Source organism: Echeneis naucrates, chromosome 23, assembly GCF_900963305.1.
Source record: "Echeneis naucrates chromosome 23, fEcheNa1.1, whole genome shotgun sequence".
NCBI lineage: Eukaryota > Metazoa > Chordata > Actinopteri > Carangiformes > Echeneidae > Echeneis > Echeneis naucrates.
This window is the reverse complement of record NC_042533.1, coordinates 15,080,964-15,100,015: the sequence shown is the minus strand read 5'-3', so window position 1 is coordinate 15,100,015 and position 19,052 is coordinate 15,080,964. Positions and strand designations below refer to the sequence as shown.

Here is a 19,052-nt window from a genome sequence, read left to right as displayed (position 1 = left end):
CTGGGACATGGTATTTTTTGGTGACCAGGGCTCAGGTCTTGTCAGTACCCATTGTGCCGTATGCCAAAGGACTATACACAACTTTGTGTTGTTTTTGTACTTTGCACGTTCACAATGCCTATTCTGTATTTCATTGTCTCTCTATACCAATATCTTTTCCTGTCTGTTTCCTGAGGGAGGGATGGTATTCTTGTTTACAAGTGTTTTCATTATGTTGGAAAAGTGGCTAAATCCATTTAACAGACTGGGCCTGTAAAGCAAATGCTGAAAGACCTTAAACCTGAATTTTATCTAATGACCATCAGGGGCAACTTCGCTGGTTCACTTAATTTATTAGCTCAGGAAACATTTTTCCACAGATAATTAGTTAATACAACTCACAACCGCTGTTCAGTTTTTTTGGCAGCACGGTAGCATAGTGCCTCACAATAGCTGGGTCGCAGTTTCGGTTCGCAGGCCTGAGGCCTTTCTGTGCAGAGTTTGAATGTTCTCCCCGTGCTTGCATCAGTTTCCCTTGGGTACTTTGGTTTCCTCCCACCATCCAAAGACATGTATGTTTGGGTTAATTTGTGACTCTAAATTGTCCGTAAGTCTGGGTGTGAGGGTGAGTGGTTGTTTGTCTCGGTCTGTTGGGCCTATGATGGACTGGCGAGCTGTCCAGGCTATACCCCGCCCTTGCTCATTGTGAGCTAGGACTGGCCCTCTGCGACCCTGAAACGGATAAGCGGTTAAAGATGAATGAATGAATGATTGAATGTTTTTAAATGACAGTTCCATTCAAAGGACAACAGACCAGCAAGCAGTACCTATATTAGGCTGTAGTTAACTTGTGATTGACCGACTGTCGTAGAAACAGCAACTGGCAGGAGAAAGCGTAAAGCAGGTCAGATTGCCCCTCACACATTACAGTCTGGTATTGAAGTGGAAAATTAAAGCTGCCTGATGAAGCGATGTGATGTGATTACAACATTTAAATTTAACCTGAAAGCACTGTGAGGAACGCTGCGGGAGGGGGGTTGGGAAAACTCAGAAGACAAAGGGGAAGAAAAGCAGAAAAGCACAACAAGAAAACAATAACACCAAGAAAGCCTCTTGTGATTCTATTTGCTAGTTTGCCTAATCAGATACAATGTGATTTGTCTAGTATTTCTTTTTTAAATTATTCCCTTTACAATACAACCAAGCTGATGGTATGAAGTTTTTCTAAACATACAGAAAAAAACAACCCCCAATAAAATGCTGCAAAGTTTAAAAAAGGATCTCTAATGAGAAGAGGAAGAGGCGATGGTGGAGCACTTTTAGATATGTACCTTCATCTTAGAGTCAGGGGCTGTTTTAATTTGTAAGCAAAGGCAGCACACCAGCAATGAGATTTTAATTGATACACATAAATAATTCCTTGTGTACATCTGCACTTGAGTCAGATTTGCTGTTTATTTGACGATTGAAATTAGTCATTATCAGGATCTGCGTTGATGTTCGAGATTTTATTTATTAATATAGCTCCCGCTTAATATCCTCTGATCCGCTCCCAATTAATTATGTCAAAATCCACATCAAACCAGAACTTACACGCATACTGAGCTTCGCCTCGCTTTCATTTCTCCACTAGCCAAGCACTGCTGTGACAATAATAACAAATGAGGAATGAGAAGGAAGGAGAGCACTTTCTTTTCTTCCTCAAATGAAGATAATGAGAGCTGTCTTTCACCATAAGTCTGATTGGTACCATGGAAAGCTTCATAAAAATTGTTGTTTTTTTTTTTTTTTGCTTGTTTTCGTCTTCATTTATTCAAAATCGTACAGCCTTGCTTTACTTTTCTGAGCTAAAGACTGCATTTTACAGGTAGGAAGAATTCCATAGCGAAAGCACATCATCATCATCACACACATAACTTGTGTGATGAGCCTGACAGGGGAAGAGTTGTCAACATCAACTTCAAATGTGCGCTTGTGACTCATCCATCCACAATAACACCCAGAGGTTAATCTGGAAGTATTTCTTTATGTGAAGCAAAATTATTATAGGAGCAGTAACATAATCAGAGAAGAAACTCACTTGAAAGCTGCTGAAACTCTGGATTGTCTGGACAAGTGTTGGCAGCCAAGTCTTGCAAGAAATGCTTATACCTGTGAGAAAACAATAAAAGAAACAAGGTGACTCTTTAATTACTGACTGAAAGTGTGACTAGAAAAAGCTAAAAGTGGGTACTTAAAGACTTGCGAAATGAGAATGAAAGTCTTAATTTCCCCAGTTTCCACTGATCAGGAGCAGCGTCTTACAAAGTGTTACATGAGAGAAACGGGCCACAAAATATCCACAGCATCTGATTGAGGCTCCTGAGCGCTACAGATGGAGAGAAACCTAACTAGGCCACCATGCCATAGCATATCTTGTTAACTTGGTTCTGTCTTCCTAGCCTCACCTTTTGGCTACATTTCATACCCTTTCCAGTTAATACAGTAAAATTTTATAAGCAGCAAATTAGCAATCTCCATTTCTACAACCCACCCTGTTTGCTTAGTTACATTCGATAACATAGAATTTTATCTTAACTACATTCTCAAGGCATTGCTCATAAGCTTAGCAACATTTTCTTATCCTTATTAGTTTTAGTGCTGTCAAGAGATTAAAAAAGAGAGCTTAATTAATTATTGTAATTAATTGGTCTAATTAATCTTTTTTTATTTCACTTAAAAATTGCTGAGAAAAGCCCTCAACTTGAGGTATTTTAATTGAATTCATTACATTATTTTGGCCGATCAAAAGATTGATACATACCAAAAAAGTGGCTTTATGAAGTCATTTATTGTTTTAAAAGTATTATTTATTGATTGTTTTCAGGCATATCACTCTACCTTTATCAATGGGTGTTTTCGAAATGTACATTTCTCATTCATTGGACCGACAACTCTCACACGCTCCTCCATTTTCATGTCTCCTCTCCGTTCCTCACCATGCTCTCTCAACTACAATGGGAGCCTATCAGCTTATGCTAAACAAGTCCAAACACAGTGACAGCCAATCAATGGCCACCTCAGGGTGTGACTGACCATTGTTTTCCACCCCCAACAACTCAAGCACAAGAATCCCAACGCCTACAGATGGATTTTATAAAAAGACAACTTGCATACAGAAACACTAAAGTTGGAGATTAAAAATTTGATTCACTCAATTAAAAAACATAACGCTTTAAATATGATTATTTAAAATAATTAATCACAATTATCACAATAAGCTCACACCCCTAAACAGTTTAGCTAATTCTTTAATCATCATATATTAGCGTAGCTATATTTTTGTATATTACACCTGCTTAAGTTAGCTTGACCTCTGCCTTTACTGCAGCCTATCGTCTGAATGCCGCTGAATGTGTTCTGCCATTACTTGCTTGAAAGTAAGGATAGTCTTTTCATTTTGTTATAAAGAAGAAATTCACAGTCCCATTTTATAATAACGGTTACGTAGGCCTCAAGTGCTCTGTGCTACTCATATTGCATCTTACTCAAATAGGAGGCTTCAAATGCCAATACCTTTTACACTGCGCTGTTTAATGAAGTAGAAATTAGATATACATGCAGCCTGATAATAAGAATACAATGCGGAAAACCTTACATTTAAGAGAAAAAAACTTCCCATACTGAAATTGAAGAAAAAGCAAATCTGTTTGTCATGCGATTAAATATCTTTAGAACCATCTGCAGTAACAGTTTTGAAATGCTCAGAAATCTTTATCGTTTGTCCTGGGATGATGCGACCTTGAAGTGCATTGACTAGTGACATTGATTTCCAGTGTCTGTCTCTGCAGCTCCTGTTTGTGCAGTCTGAGCTTGTTTGAGAGACACAGTGGTGCCAGTGAGAGAGGCCATTAGTGATGCTAGCTGAGTATTCACCAATGCCGCTAGTTCATGTGCTGGCATTAGTGGGATGAGATGTTTTAGAGTGACAACTAAGCAATGCAATCGTGTTTGAGTGCTTTGTGGATAAACAACAACACAATGGCAGTTCTTCATGCTTCACGATAAGTTCTTTGCTTGTTGACCTTATTATCCATAAATCCTGAGACCCATTATATGTAACGAGGACTTCCTGAATTTTGAATATTTTTTAATGAATTGATGATTCACTTTGTGTCTGTAAGACTTGTGAAAAGTGGCCAGGGCTTTCTTTTAATTGTAATGGCCAAAAATCCCCAAATATTAAATTAAGTCACATATAACTTACACAAAAGTAAGATACTTTTTTTGCTTTATATCTAGAGAATACAGAATACCCTTGTAGTCTGGGGTATCTCTGTAGCACCACAACTCTTACGGTGCTGACAATACAGAACAATATTGTGATACCGTTACATCAGTTCCTGTGATTTGGATATTGGATTTGGCCATGTTGCAATGTGAATAATATTTTTGATATATTCATCCAGTCTTAGTACAGCAAAGAAAGCCATCAAACACTCACATCTGAGAGGCTTTAACTAATGTTTAAATGTTAATGTATGAAGTTTAGTAATAACTTCTTGAAATTGCCTAAAATAATGGATTATGATAATAGTGGCTAATATATTTTCCTAAAAAATTTAATACACGTGTAAAGGACCATACTGAAACTTTGTACATGTGCTAATGTTGATATTTTTATAAAATTTTTAGTAACATGGGCTGGGTTATGGGCATGGTCTATATGGAATTTATTTTTCAACATCATAAATTTTCCGGATTTTGTATGGAGATGACAGTGGATTTTAGGAAGAACCCCCCCCCACAATCCTCAACAGTACAGTTTTGTTGTGTGGACTCGTTCAAGTTCCTGGGAACCACAGTCTCCTGAGACCACATAGACTCTGTAAGGAAAAAGCCCAGCAGAGGTTGTACTTTCTGCGTCAGCTGAGAAAGTTCAACCTGCCTCATGAGCTCCTGGTCACCTTATACACCGCCATCATCCACTCTGTTCTGTGCACTTCCATTACTGTCTGGTTTGGATCGGCCACCTAGCAGGACATGAACAGACTGCAACAGATTATAAGGTCTGCAGAAAAGATCATTGGGGCTGAACTGGCCTCCATCCAGGACCTTTACAGGTCCAGAGCCAGGAACTGGGTAGACCCCTTACACCACGGACACAATCTGCTCGGATCGTTTCCCTCAGGTAGGGGCTACAGAACACTGTTTGCCACAACTACCAGACTTAAAAACAGGCTCTCCCCATAAGTCGACTGTCTACCTCGTGAAACAGTTGCACATTTGCACATTGCATATTTCTAATATTCTAATTTCAATGTACATATATTTTTTCATCTTTTATCTTTTATTTCTGTCTTTCCCATGTCCACGTTTAAAACACCAGAGTCAAATTCCATATAACCTGTATGTGCGAGTTGTCCCGGAAATGCTATGCACCTGTGCTGCTAAAATAGCACAGGTAGCTCTGTAGTTGGCTCAGCCTTCAAGGCAATCTGCAGTCAGCAATACTCCACTTGGGCCTGGCAGACTATAATTGCCATTTGCACATAATCTGCACAATTTTTTTAAAGCTGTTGCCCACACAAGGATTTGTTTCTCATGGATGCATTCCTTGGCAAGCACGGTGAGGTATGTTTGTTTGTTTGTGATTTATAACCTGGAGAACCATATATGTATGATTTTCAACGTTGCATAATTTAATCAAGATCTTTTTTTTTTTATTCTTGTAATATTTGTGTGTACGTGGAAACAGCCTTGTGAAATGTTTTTTATGTTGTATATTTTTAATACAGTTTTCACAGTGCTGTGAGGACTCAATTGTTTCAATCAACGGGACTCCTACAATGTGTATTGCCATGAATGAAGCCTGCAAATCAGCAAACACGCACATCCATGTGCGTGTTTTAGAGCTGTTATCGGGCCTTAAAAGGCCCAACAAGGCCCAACAAGGCCCAAGCACAACAGAATTCGGAGAAGGTTGCACTGAGGAGGATTGAGGGCTGGATCTTAACTGTTCTGTACTCTATCCTCATTGGGTGGTGCACTGGTCTTGCACTGGTCTTTGGTCTATTTTCTTTTAAATGGGGCCATCATTTAAAAAAATTACACCTTGTTCTATTCAAGAAGACTTGAAACTAGAAATCGAGACCATTACCTCATTAGGAACAGTTACTAAGCTAATCAAGCAAATGAACAAATTTTCATAATTCAATACAGTGAGACTTCTTTTTTTTATTTTTCTTTTAAACAACCAGTGGAGTCACTCCCTGGTTGTCATCAGGTAGAAAACATGTTTAAGGCTCTTCAGTATTGACTTCACTTTTCAGACAGAGAGTCTATGCCCACTTTTTATACTATACAGCCTATAGTCTGGTTCCAGGAATGTGGAATTAAATGCTTGCTGAAAAAGCATGAATTTATTAGCACAGTGGTGGGTCTGTTGGTGGTAGAGAAGAAAGGCGTTCTTGTTTGACTACTCATTAGAAATGAAACAGAATCAAAAAAAGCTCCAATTAAGTCCCATTCAATTAAGAGACACTTAGAGATAGGAATCATTTCACTTCCTACTTTTCTGGTCTCATCTTGTGTTGTGCCTAGGATTGTGTACAGCATTGCGTCTTATCAAATCTCAATCTGGAAGGGATGTGCTTTACTGCGGATTAATTTAAGAACAATTACTGAAGGAAGGATTGTAACAATGGCTTAATTTATGGGGGTTTTTATCAATTAAAGGGGGTAAATAAAAATGTGGTCATGATATACAGGCGCAAGTCAAAGCATAAACTAGGTGAAACAGTTGAGCTTGGATATTTAAAAAGAATATCATAATATAACAATGATAATTAAACGGCTGGTGATTCTTGCGGATTTGGGGAATGAATGGCAGATTGTTTATCAAAATACAAGGGGGAGTCTCTCTGAGGAAGGAGAGCTCTCAAACTAAAATTTGATTCACTGTTGTCTAACAGCCATTCCTCACACCACTCAGAACAACCCGCTGGGGAAGCAGATAAACACCACCTTACTTGGCGGACGACTCAACTGGCCACGAAACGAGCAGGAGATGTCAGACGAGAGCGGCTCCATCGAGGTCCTATGTTGTGGCCTCCCAAGCTAGATTGGTCCTCGGCTTAAGTGGCTGTCGGCCTGGCTCGTCCCTCTTCAGCAGCAGTGTTGTCTTTCATGTGATTAGCTTGGTTATTTAGTTAATAACCAAATTATTCTTCTCTTTCCTGATGAAAACAGACTCGAGCAGCCCTGGTAACCACGGCAACTTCAGATGCTGGAGGCTGAGTGCCGTGCAGCCAAACTTTTTCCGGTCTCCAGGAGCCTGGATTCAAGTTGGAACTTAATCCTTGTAGCTTAGCGGCTAAATCCTGACTTCTGAGTTTCTTTTTCTGTTGTGGTTGTTATTGATTCGTTGGGTCTCGGGGGGAAGCGCTCCTCTTCAGAACTTCCTCAGAACTCTACCAAGACTCCATAACATTTCATTTTGACTACTTTTATTTGGGGGCTGACCCACTGGTATGGTATGGTTGTCGGCACGAATTTGGTCCAGTTGAATTTCTCTCTCCCTTTATATTCAGGGCATAGCAAGGGTGGTGTTTGGATTTTAATTACACCTTTCATTCACCCAACTTTGGAGTTATATATAAAACAAAGATAAATGTATTGTACAGTAAGTACAGTTTTCTCTGCTTGTTGTGGTTACTTTGGTGGACATGGTTTTATTTGATTCAAATGAACTAAGAGAACATTTTCATGCATGTCTTGACTGGCTGTGGAAAATCAGAAACATATGTGTATGAAGTTTCTTTTTACAGAACAGTTATAGGCAACAACCAAGCACATAGATTATTGGCCTTCAGTTGATTCAGAACGCTGCTGCACGAATACTAACAGGAACTAGGAAAAGAGATCATATCTCTCCTGTGTTAGCTGCTCTTCATTGGCTGCCAGTAAAATATAGAGTAGAATTCAAAATCCTTCTTTATCATATAAAGCTCTTAATGGCCAAACTCCATTGTATCTCAGAGAGCTCATAGTTCCTCACTGTCCTAGCAGGCCACTCCGCTCTCTAGATGGAGGTTTACTTGTGGTTCCTAGAGTCTCCAAGAGTAAATCTGGAGGCAGATCGTTCAGTTATCAGGCTCCTCTTCTATGGAACCAACTTCCAGTATCGGGCGGACTCTAGTAATTTTCAAGACCAGGCTTAAAACTTTCCTGTATGACAGAGCTTATAGTTAAAAAGTTAAAGTCCTCTACTCTTTAGCTATGCTGCTATAGGCCTAGGCTACTTTCTCTCTGTCTCTCCCTGTCACCCTCTCTCCCCCTCCTTCTTTCTCTCTCCCTCCCTCTCCCTTCCTCCCCCCTTGCATGCGCTGATAGGAACCATCCTTCTTAAAAAACAGTTTCACCCCCAGTTCTAAGCATTTATACTGCATTTACTAACCATGTTCTGCCAAAGTCTCTGTTTCTCCCAGTTCCTCTCCTCTCTCTCCCTGTCTTCATCCTGCAGGTGGTGACTCATTGCCATCCCATGTTCCTGCAACACCTGCTTGTCCCATATCTTCATGAATTCTGTACTACAGCTCAACTCCATGAATTTCATGCAGCAACATGTTGCTGCCTATACCCTCCCCCCAATGCCTATCTCACACTCTCTCTCTCTCTCTCTCCCACTCTCAACCCAACCGGTCGAGGCAGATGGCCGCCCCCCCGAACGTGGTTCTGCTTGAGGTTTCTACCTCTTAAAGGAAGTTTTTCCTTGCCACTGTCGCCAAGTGCTTGCTCATCGGGGGATCTGTTGGTCTCTTTAAATAATTGATTTGGCGCTATACAAATAAATCTGATTTGATTTGATTATGCTGCTCAGGCAATATGCCATCGGCTCCGGTGGTTTGTCATTCAGGTGCTGCTGTTGTTACATAATTGGAATAGTTCATTGTCCGGTGTAAATTCTATCCCAGCCAAACTATCTCGTAGAAAAATGGTTCAAACAGCTGTGAAGTGCTCTTCTCGCGGGGGAATCAATCCGGCATGTTTGCAGTCTCTTATTTGATTGAAATAATACATTTCTTCTTATATCAATCTTTGTATCCTGGTTGGCCTGTTTGCATTCCAGAGCAGCAATTTGCGTCCGCTGGCTGATAAAGTTATCAGGCTGACCCGAGTGGAGGGTCAGAGAAGGGGTATCTCTCTGCGGGGTTAGGCAGGTTTATACTGATTTATGGCATGGACTGCAATTTATTGTTTGATAAAAGTCCAGGATGGCACTTAGCAGAGATCTGGGAAATCTCTGTGGAGGCAACAGTCTCTTTAAAGTCTGAGGGGTGTGGGAGATGGGAATCTCCTACCCCGCCTTTCTGGATCTCACAACACTTGTAATAACAAATACATTACAGGTATTAGCACTGGAACTTACAATGGAATTTTTTGTTGTAAAAGACTGGAGATACAAAATCTAATTAAAGCAACTGTGTGACAAAAAAGCAACACTGTGATGATCATCATTACGGTACATTCCTAATAATGTAAATGGAACTCATTTAGTTTTTCTGTCTGCTCATTAGCAGCAAAGGAAGAATACTGAGACAATAATGTAATCGGAACAATATTTAGAACTGTTCAGATATTCTATTGAAGAGTGCAGTTTAAGAAACCACATGCTACTAAAGGGATGTTCCTGCCACTGCTGCAACAGGGGCTGCTATACCTTTGTAATATGTAGATGATATGCAGGCCTCCCCCTCCACCCTTACACTTCCTGACAGACACGTCAGGTCATTTGGGCATTTGCACACATGTCGGCAAAGGAAAAAAAAGAGATGGAGAAAATATCTGTCTGATTATTTTGCTTCCCATACATGCATTAAGGATTCAAATTTGTAATTAAGAGACAAGAGGCGCTGGCAGCCTTCTGCATGGGTTAGTGAACATGGCATGGGCTTGTGGGTAATTACTCAACTTAAAAGCTTAAAAGCAAAGGAATTGCTCACTTGTGGTAAATACAGAATATGAGATACTGCACTGTCCAAACTTAAGCAATTAATATAAAATATAAAATGACTGTGAAGAGTCCTTTATCTAGCTCCAAAGGGAGACTAAAAGAATTCTGCAAACATGGAAGTTCGAAAACACTTCAAACTCTTCTATGACTGAAGCTTTTGTTACTGTGTGCTGTGTGCTTAAGGCCAAATTATCCTCTCCCAAGGGCCCACATAGGCCTCTGTGGCAGAAATTTCAAAATTTGCTCTTGTTTTGTGCATCACATATATGAATTGCTGTTTCTTAATTTCTCAGCGTTTGTCTTACTCTTGTTAAGAAGATTCTCTAATTTTATTGTTTTGATAGGTAGATAGCTAGATAGTGGTAGACAGGCTTGTGCCTTACCCAAACCCAGACAACTTTGGAGGGTTGCCACAGGAAGGGCATCTGGTGTGAAAAATGTGGCTAGATCAAAAATGCAAGTCACAGAGCTGATTTGCTGTGGTTCCCAAATAGGGAAAAGCCAAAAAAATAAATGAATGTAAAAATAAATTTTACAGAGAAAGTAGTCTAATTTTTGACGGACAGTGGAATGGTGCTCAACTTTGTGAACAGCAAGAAGGTTCTGGGTTTGATTCCTGTGCCTGCAGCTTTTTTGCATGGAGATTGCATATTCTTCCTCTCTTCGTGTGTTCTCTTAGGGTTCTCCAGTTTCCTCCCACACTCCAAAGACATGCAGGTTTAAGTCAACTGGTAACTGTAAATTGCCAAGAGGCCTGAGGTGGGAGTGCAAATGGTTGTTTGTCTTTAAATACATTAGATAAGCAACCTGCCCAAGGTGTACCCTGCCTTCGCCCAATGTCAGCTGGGCATGGCTTGACCAGGCTTCACAGGAGAGGAGCCTGATCATTGATGTCTCTCCCTCCTATTCTACCCAGCTTGGGTCTAGGAGGCAGATACCCTCTCTCCAAGGGTGAGAGTAGGCTTAAAATCTATGTCCATGGTGCAGTGAGCTCCTCCCTAGCCTTTGCTCTTTCTCTCCCTCTCACCCCCTCCATCATCCCTGCCTGTTAAATCGCATTGATGCCACACAAGAGAAAGGCTCTGTTCAAGGTTTCCACCTGTTCTTCCTTTCTATGGAGTGCTGCTCACGAAGGGACAATGTAAATACAATAGTCTAAACTTGCTCCATACAAAAAGTGCCCCCAGAAAACTTCTGCTATATTTCAATGCTTTATAAGTGAAATCAAATTGGATTTTATTCCAGTAAAATTAATTCAGGTGATAGAAAAACCTGGTTGCCATAAAACTAGATGTAACCAAAATTGAGAGATGAGTGAAGGTAGGCCCGGCAAAGTGAAAAAATAAAGGGCTTTACAATTCTCATTCAATGATAGCATTGCCTTATAATTCAGGACACTTGTCCAAGATCAGATATTCTAATGAAAATATAAACAGATTTTGTCAAAAAAATCCTATTTCAGACTTCAGACAGCCAAATGCCTACTTTAAAAACAAAGCCTCATTAGGTTAAAATATAATCCAGTCGAAATTGAGTTTGCTACAAAACATATTTGCCATTGCAGCTTAATTGTAATTAAACACTGGATGTAGGAGACAGTGTTAGGAAAACCATTTAAACCATTTAAATAAATGATTCTATCTCATTGATGTGCCGAGTGCCAACAGGAAGTTGGCTGAAGCTGTAGACAGGCATAAAAGACATGCTAATTCACATACTTTGAGGCCCATAAAACCATAGCACTGAATGGAGGGGTCTCCTCATCTCATTCATGGTACGCATATTCTTGTTTTCTTTCTTCACTGAGTATGAACCAAAAATTTTAAGACACATCAAAGCTTTTCATGTTGAGTGATCCTTCCATATCCAAAGATATCAAAGGCATTAATACACCCACACAGGCAACTTAAACAATACTAATTCAATAATATTCATATTGAAGAACTTTTCCTCTCAGCCATGAAATGTGGTCTCAGGTCAAGGTCATTAGAATCAGCAACTAATGATTCACAACAAAACACTGTTGCAGAGTTGAGGCACTTTGTCTCACTGGAAGCCTCACTTCAAGCTTGGTCAATAATCAAGGTCAACTGACAGACAATGGAACACCTGCAGGGAGGAGCTATTTAGGTGTCACTTTTTCTGAACTCTTTCAGACTCATGAATCGAAACTCCTCAACCTTGAGCTGGAGGACTTGACTGTGTTCAGCTGATAGAGATGAAGGAACTACTTGAGCATATAAAGCAATTAAAATCGACAATTAAAAAAAACAAAAATTACAGACATAATCAATCATGAGCAACACACCGCACAGCAAGGTACCTTTTACTGCTCAGCATGTATGGCAATGACCACAAGACCTCTGAAGATAAATGGTCTTTACATACAGCATGCTAGCTCTACAGTGGGCCAACAACTGGGCCATTCCCTTGTTATACTGAATGGTGTTCAGCTTGAAGCAGATATATCCCAAGGCATCCAATTGCTGCCATCTGTATGAGAGTGGCAAATCTATTATCGACACAAACATGGCCAGTACAGACGGCAAAGGATGCCATTCACCACCACAATCAACTTAAGACCCCATCACTGTCATAATGGTAGGCTCAGTGGGGAGGACACCAATTCTGTCAGCTTTAGTGAATGCCACTTAATAAAGGCAATGATTTTATTCCTCCCCCGGCAGCGACATAAGTATCCACACTCCTTACCCTGCTCGCCATCCATCATCCTTGAATGGTAATAAGTGACACCAATTTCCTGCCATTCCAAGCTCCGGAGCTGGAGCAAGGTAAGGACCAGCCACTGCCGATAATCAAGTCATGCACTTAAAATCCTCATACAATTAACTGCATCCCTTGAGTCTCCCGATGAACAGATGAATCAATGGTGATGATGGGAAATGCAAAGGGAAAGGATGATTGTGAGAGAAGGAAGACAACTGATTATGCGTCAGAGTCAACTACAACAACAGTCTGCATACTTGCGTATCAGATGGAGGGTGCACTCACTTCCCCACTGGTTTAATAAATGAGATGTAGGCCTGTTCCAGGTTTAATTCCAATGCTGAGGTCAGAAACCTGGTTTTGTTCAGTTCCAAATGACCTGATTAAATTAAATTTAGTTGACTTATTTCAGCTTAGTTGAGCATGCTTACTCTGAATGAAGCATAGGGTTAGGGTCGTTGATGAAGCTCTTTGGTTCATCATGGCATTTGGTAACTAAAGTGCAGAGCAGCCATTTCAATCTAGTGGAACAAGAGGCATTAAGTGAGAGTAAAGCCTTACCTTAAATGCAGTGAAAAGTCAAAAAGAAAAAATTGGTGTCCTCAAAAAAAGTGAAAAAACTACATCTGCTTGTGACACAATACATTAACTGTAAATGTTTGATTCATCTACATTTACAGGGAAGCATTAGTTTGCTGATAGTCAAATTCCAAACTGCAGCCTTGAAAATGGCAATATGTGATGTCATGGTACACTGTAAAAAAAAACAAAAAACAAAAAAAACTGTAAAATGTATGGCAGCAAATGTTTCCACTTACTGTCGAATGACAGTAAAAAACCTTCAGTTATTCTACAGGGACTTCTTTTAAAAATACGGATATTTACTGTGAACCTCTCTGCGTTTTTACAGTCTCTGTTTTTTTTATTTTGTAAAATAAAAATTTCAAAAAATCTAATTTTAAAACATTGCTGGAATGTTAAATGTATAAATCTGCCCAAAAAATGAAAAAACATTGTGGGAATACATTGAAATTACCTAATTTAAATGAAGACTGCTGTTTTCATACAGTAATCTTTGGTAAATTCATATGGTTATCCAATCCATCCACAAAAACTGCCCTTTAAATGTCCAACATCTGGATTTAAAGCACAGAAAAATTACATTTAAACACCTTATTTTAACACCCATTCATGGTATCTTGAGAGCTTTAGGCTTTTATTTACTGTGATTATCCAAACCATTTATGGTAAATGCCTGGTAAATGTTGGTTTTACACTGTATAAGAAAACAATATTGTGCAATTACAAGCAACTCTCCAACATATTTACGGGCTATTCTCGTAAATTTATGGATTTTTCTTTATATACACATAATTTAATAGTAATTACAAGGAATTCCTTGATATATTTACAGGCTTCTCCTATTAATGTATGGGGTTTACGTCTTAGAGAGACTGTAGATACATTGGATAGTTGCTTGTTATTGCTGTCAAATAATATTTATATAAAGTAATATGTTTTTGTAAGCTATTGTCCCATGATCTTATTTTTGGTATAGAATAAAAACTATATTACTGTAAATAGACTGGATATTCCCATAAAATAAAAGCCTAAATCTCTCAAGATACATTCATTGTTGTTAAAGGAAGGTTATTTGAATGTAATGTTACATCATTTTTTTGTATTTTACATCCAGATATCTGTGCTTTTATGGAATGTTCTAATGAATAAATGGATAATCCTATGAAATTACAAAATAATACTGAATAAAAACAAGTCTTTATTTAAATTAAATATATAATATATATAACATAATATATTTTTGCTATATTTTTTATTTTTTGTGCAAGTTCATACATTTGTTTAACATTCTACAGATTTTATTTTTATTCTACAACAGTTTAACTGTAAAACGACAATGTCTACAGTAAAAATCTCTGTATTGTAATTGTAAAAACAATTCTCTGTAAAATAACTAACAGTCTTTTTTTACATTCAAGACCATAAAAATATTTAATAATTCTGTTGATATTTCATTATATTAATAACAGATTATAGCCTTTATTTTATGGTCAATATTTAAAAAAAATATTTATAGCATATACCATATCTTTATAGCATTTTTACTTAATGTAGAAAAAGTAAATAAACTGTAAAATAATAAGCTGTTTTTTTTTTGTTTTTTTTTTACAGTGTAGACTAAGAGTGTCCAAGCATCTTATAAATGCTAACATTCCAACTCCAACAACATTACAACAATGACTTACATTGCAAACTTGGAAATATTGTACATTTCCCCATCTATATACTTTTATTTGCTGTTTGATGTTTACCGGTGAAGAATATTTATTGAGCAATTAACTTCTTTACTTTTGCAGGTTGTTGGTAGCTAAGGTGAATCTAAACACTCTTTGCTCAGGTGCTGTTTAGTAAACATATGGCATGTCTAAAACCTGGTGTATGGTCCTACATTAAATCAATGCAGTACCTATGATTTTCCATCACTCCATTTTGTTGCAGTGTGATTCACCACCAGAGTGCGCCTTTCCTGAATGGTTATCGCTGTCTCTAATTGATTATTTCTTAAGCTTGCTATCAAGCAAACCAATCACAGCCCTCTTGGTCTGTGTTGCCTCGACACATAGTTAGATGTTTTGGGAGGTGCATGTCAGGCTACGCCAGGGGCTACATCGAGCCTCCCTACCCTATGACGTAGGTACAGCATTGATTTAACACAGGACCATAAACCAGGCTTAAGTGAGTGAGGGTTTTGTTTGTATATAGCTGTTGTGTCAACATTATCTCAAATATTCCACACCCTTTGGAGAGTGTTCAAGGAAATGGTGCTGCTGTTCCATAATCTAGAGCACTGCTGTCGATGGGTCACAGATTTCACACTTGAGTCCTGCTTTGGCTGTTGTTTTCCTTTCATCAGTCACCTGCTATGTTGCAAAATGTGTAGTCCCTGTGACAGATGTAATTATTATCATTTGATGCAGCGCACATGTAGGCCTCAGACGTTCCACGAACTGTCAAAATCTCTTTTGTGGGACCCTAGTTTTTGTTTGACATAATTTCATGCGGTCTTGATCTTGCTTGTTAATTAGTGGAACAAGGAGGAGAAATGGGCTGAAACGTTCTTTCCAGTGCAGCAGATATCATGACACTGGTTTATCAAGCTGCTTGCTTGTATCTTAATTAAGGCCCCACTCATCTCATCTCTACAGATCCACAGTTGAGTACTCCAAGTGGTATATCCATCTATCATGTAATAGAGATGTTGTGATGCTGTGAGATGGGCTGACTCTTTACCTTTACATCTGAGACTCTTTACTGTATTCATGCATCCATGTTCACTCTCTCCTGTATAACGAAAGCTCACCTTTCCTTTATTTTCTCATTGCTCTCATGTTTCTGGGATAATGCAGAGCTTTTCAGTGCAGTTTTCCAAGACATGGGAAAATACGCTAATGCAACTTTTTGGATATACATCTCCAAGACGTCTGCCAATCCAATACTAATGTTGCCTTAGGAATACTAAATCTGTGTGGCTGCCAAGACAAATGTGTATTTCAGGTATACTTGCATGCATGATTACATGGCAATCGTCACACACAAATATGAACAAAATGATCAGGCACAATCTCAAATGGGGTAAAACAGCAATATTTTTGTTTCCAGTTTTGATGACCACAGGCAATGGTGAAAACCTGGTGCAACAAGGCTCTGCTGGATGCAACGTGTAAAGGCTGAATGTTAGAGGGCAGAATAGTGAATGAGAAGATGGAGTCTGTCTGAGCTTTGGTAATTAAGAGTTCCTCTCTTAAATCCCCCTTAAACAGCAGAAAAAGAGAGAAAGAGGCTGAGGATAAAGAGAGGAAGAACATATGCTGTCAATGGGAGAATTATCTGGCATCTGATGTATGTTGGTACAGCAGCAGCTGGAATATCAGCAGGGCTAGTTAAAGTTGTGCAAACAATTAGGTTACAGACAATATAATTTAAACAGCAGTTCTTCTTCTCTGCCCATTTTAAAATGCTCATTTATCATAGATACATCAATAATTGTACTTTGAAAATGTTGGTCCGTATTTATGAAAAGGAAACAAACTAAACAACTTCTGAACCACAATCTTCTCAATCTCACGAAACACCAAATAAAACACAGATCAATGGCATAAATTATGTATATGTGCAGTATTTAAATTGCAGGACCTGCACAATAATGATGCAATCAACCAATACGGTGCTTCATAGATGCAACAAATTCCGAATCATTTTTCCAGATTTAGGGGAGCACACTTTTTTGGTGACCCAAAACCCCAGCAAAAATGGCATCACCACTGTCATCACCATTGACTCTTAAATTGTGCCATGTGCGGCACAGTCTCTCAAACCGTAGCACTGCCCTTAAGGCATACCCTACTTTACAGTTCATGCTGAAGCCATTGACTAGGCTAATAAATCAAGTGAGCAGTAGGGCCATTTTCACATAGACTTCAATACATTCTGACTTGCTTTTACAAACAGTGGAGCTGCCCTCTAATGCTCATTCAATCCACAGAATGCTAATGTTTAAGGCTCATCAGCATTGGCATCATTCATAGACCTAGGATCTATATTTACTGTGGATATTAACCCTTCTAAACCGAGTGTAATCACCGTCAGCCACTGTACTTCGAATTTCTGCAAGTTCGCAAATTGCTCTGAGACTTGCCAGCAGTTTCTGAAAGCTGAGAAGTTCACGCTTCACAGCCAATTTTGGGTCGTTAAAGTAATTCCACTTGTGCTGTTGCCAGAATTTGCTGAATCCGTTCCTTCATTGTTAACTGTTAATACATTATTTTGACATACGGTAAACTGCCGGATATTGAAGTTTCTAAGTGGGGAAAAAGACTTACTGACAGGACACTTTCTGGCACATTTATGGTTAAAATAAGCAAAAGGTCCAGGTGCACAATAGAAATCCTTGGTATCAAAGGGGTTAATATTGATAGAAATGTCTGATTGTGAGGGCGAAGAAAAGGAGTTGGGCCAAGCCATTTTTATCTCAATACATCGGATAACAATATACTAGGAGTTTTGTATCACTCCAAAAAAGACATTCTGATATGTATCTAGATACATGGGGTACGATACGATTCAGGGACCATACAATTTTTAAATTAGATAATTCAGTTGATGGGATATGATACAATCTGATACAGTTACATGTTTAAAATATAGAATCTATTTACAAAATTTATTAACAAGTCAATACCAATAAATAACTAATAAATGTGGCATATCTGGCCATCTAATATTTTTATCAGAGACCAGGGAATAAGCATTTTTTTACATGTTACACTTATAAAACATGCCATGTTTATAAGTGTAACAATTTGTATTTTAAGAACTTTACAAAGCCACTCTCACAATGAAAACACAATAGTGCGTTTTAAATCCTGTTGGACATTTTGTGTTTCCTTCACAAACAGTGGTCAGAGTTACAATGTAAGAGTTTTATGGGTGTGTGTATGAGAGAGACATGCAGACACTGAGCAGACGGAGGATTCAGCAACACAGCAACAACATAAAACCGATTTATAACTTTGTAATTGGGTCATTGGCCGGTTCCTGCTACATTCAGATCAATCCACGGGTTCATGTACCAATGCACTCGTATCTTTGAAATCAAAACAGATTTTTTGTTTCGAAATGGTAATTTGTGACACCCATACAAAAAACAATCAAAGAGTAGTTTAAGAAATTTGCTGAAATAAATTGAAGTTTCATATCTATTGGACTGAAGGGCTTGGAATTAATCTGTGATCAGGGAGGGATGCAACCGTTCTCTAATAGAAATGAGTCCCAGCTTCAAAAAGCTTAGGAAGCTTTGTCCAGTGTAGCTGTTGGTTTGGTCTGAGGCACAGACATAAAACCTAATAACATCATGCCTTAATTTGATTACAGTGAAGCGAGCCCCCATTTTGAATAGAAAACAGATTGCATATTGAGTGCTGATCTGGTTTTACTGAATTTAAGTTTCCATAGAGGATGGTTTGTCTTTCGTTTAACAACAGCAAAAAAGTCAAATAAAGTCCGTTTTCTGTGATCAATATGAGGCTTTTTTTTTTTTTTTTTTTTTTTTAAATCATATTAATTGTGTGCTGCTATTTTGGCCCTTGGCTGCACCCTTAACTTGCTGTCTAACCGTTAGACAAGTCAAAAGCAATTAGCAGCTTGTGTTAAATGGAATTTAAATATTTTACATTTCAAATTTAAGTCAAACTATATTTCTGAAATGATATTGTGCTCCCTCAGGCCTATTACACTTTGAAAATAATATGAAAAGTTATTTAAATCATTTTCC

The 19,052-nt window shown here is 38.5% G+C and overlaps 1 protein-coding gene across 2 annotated transcripts in view; it reads right to left on the bottom strand.

The window, feature by feature from the left end:
* The window catches only part of arhgef39 (Rho guanine nucleotide exchange factor (GEF) 39), a 65,349-nt gene that overhangs the window by 26,670 nt on the left and 19,627 nt on the right, over nt 1–19,052 (bottom strand). For both annotated transcript variants that reach the window (XM_029495356.1, XM_029495357.1), the window contains exon 6: nt 2,060–2,130. In XM_029495356.1, the coding sequence (XP_029351216.1) occupies nt 2,060–2,130 (71 nt within the window). The remainder of the gene's footprint in view (nt 1–2,059; nt 2,131–19,052) is intronic.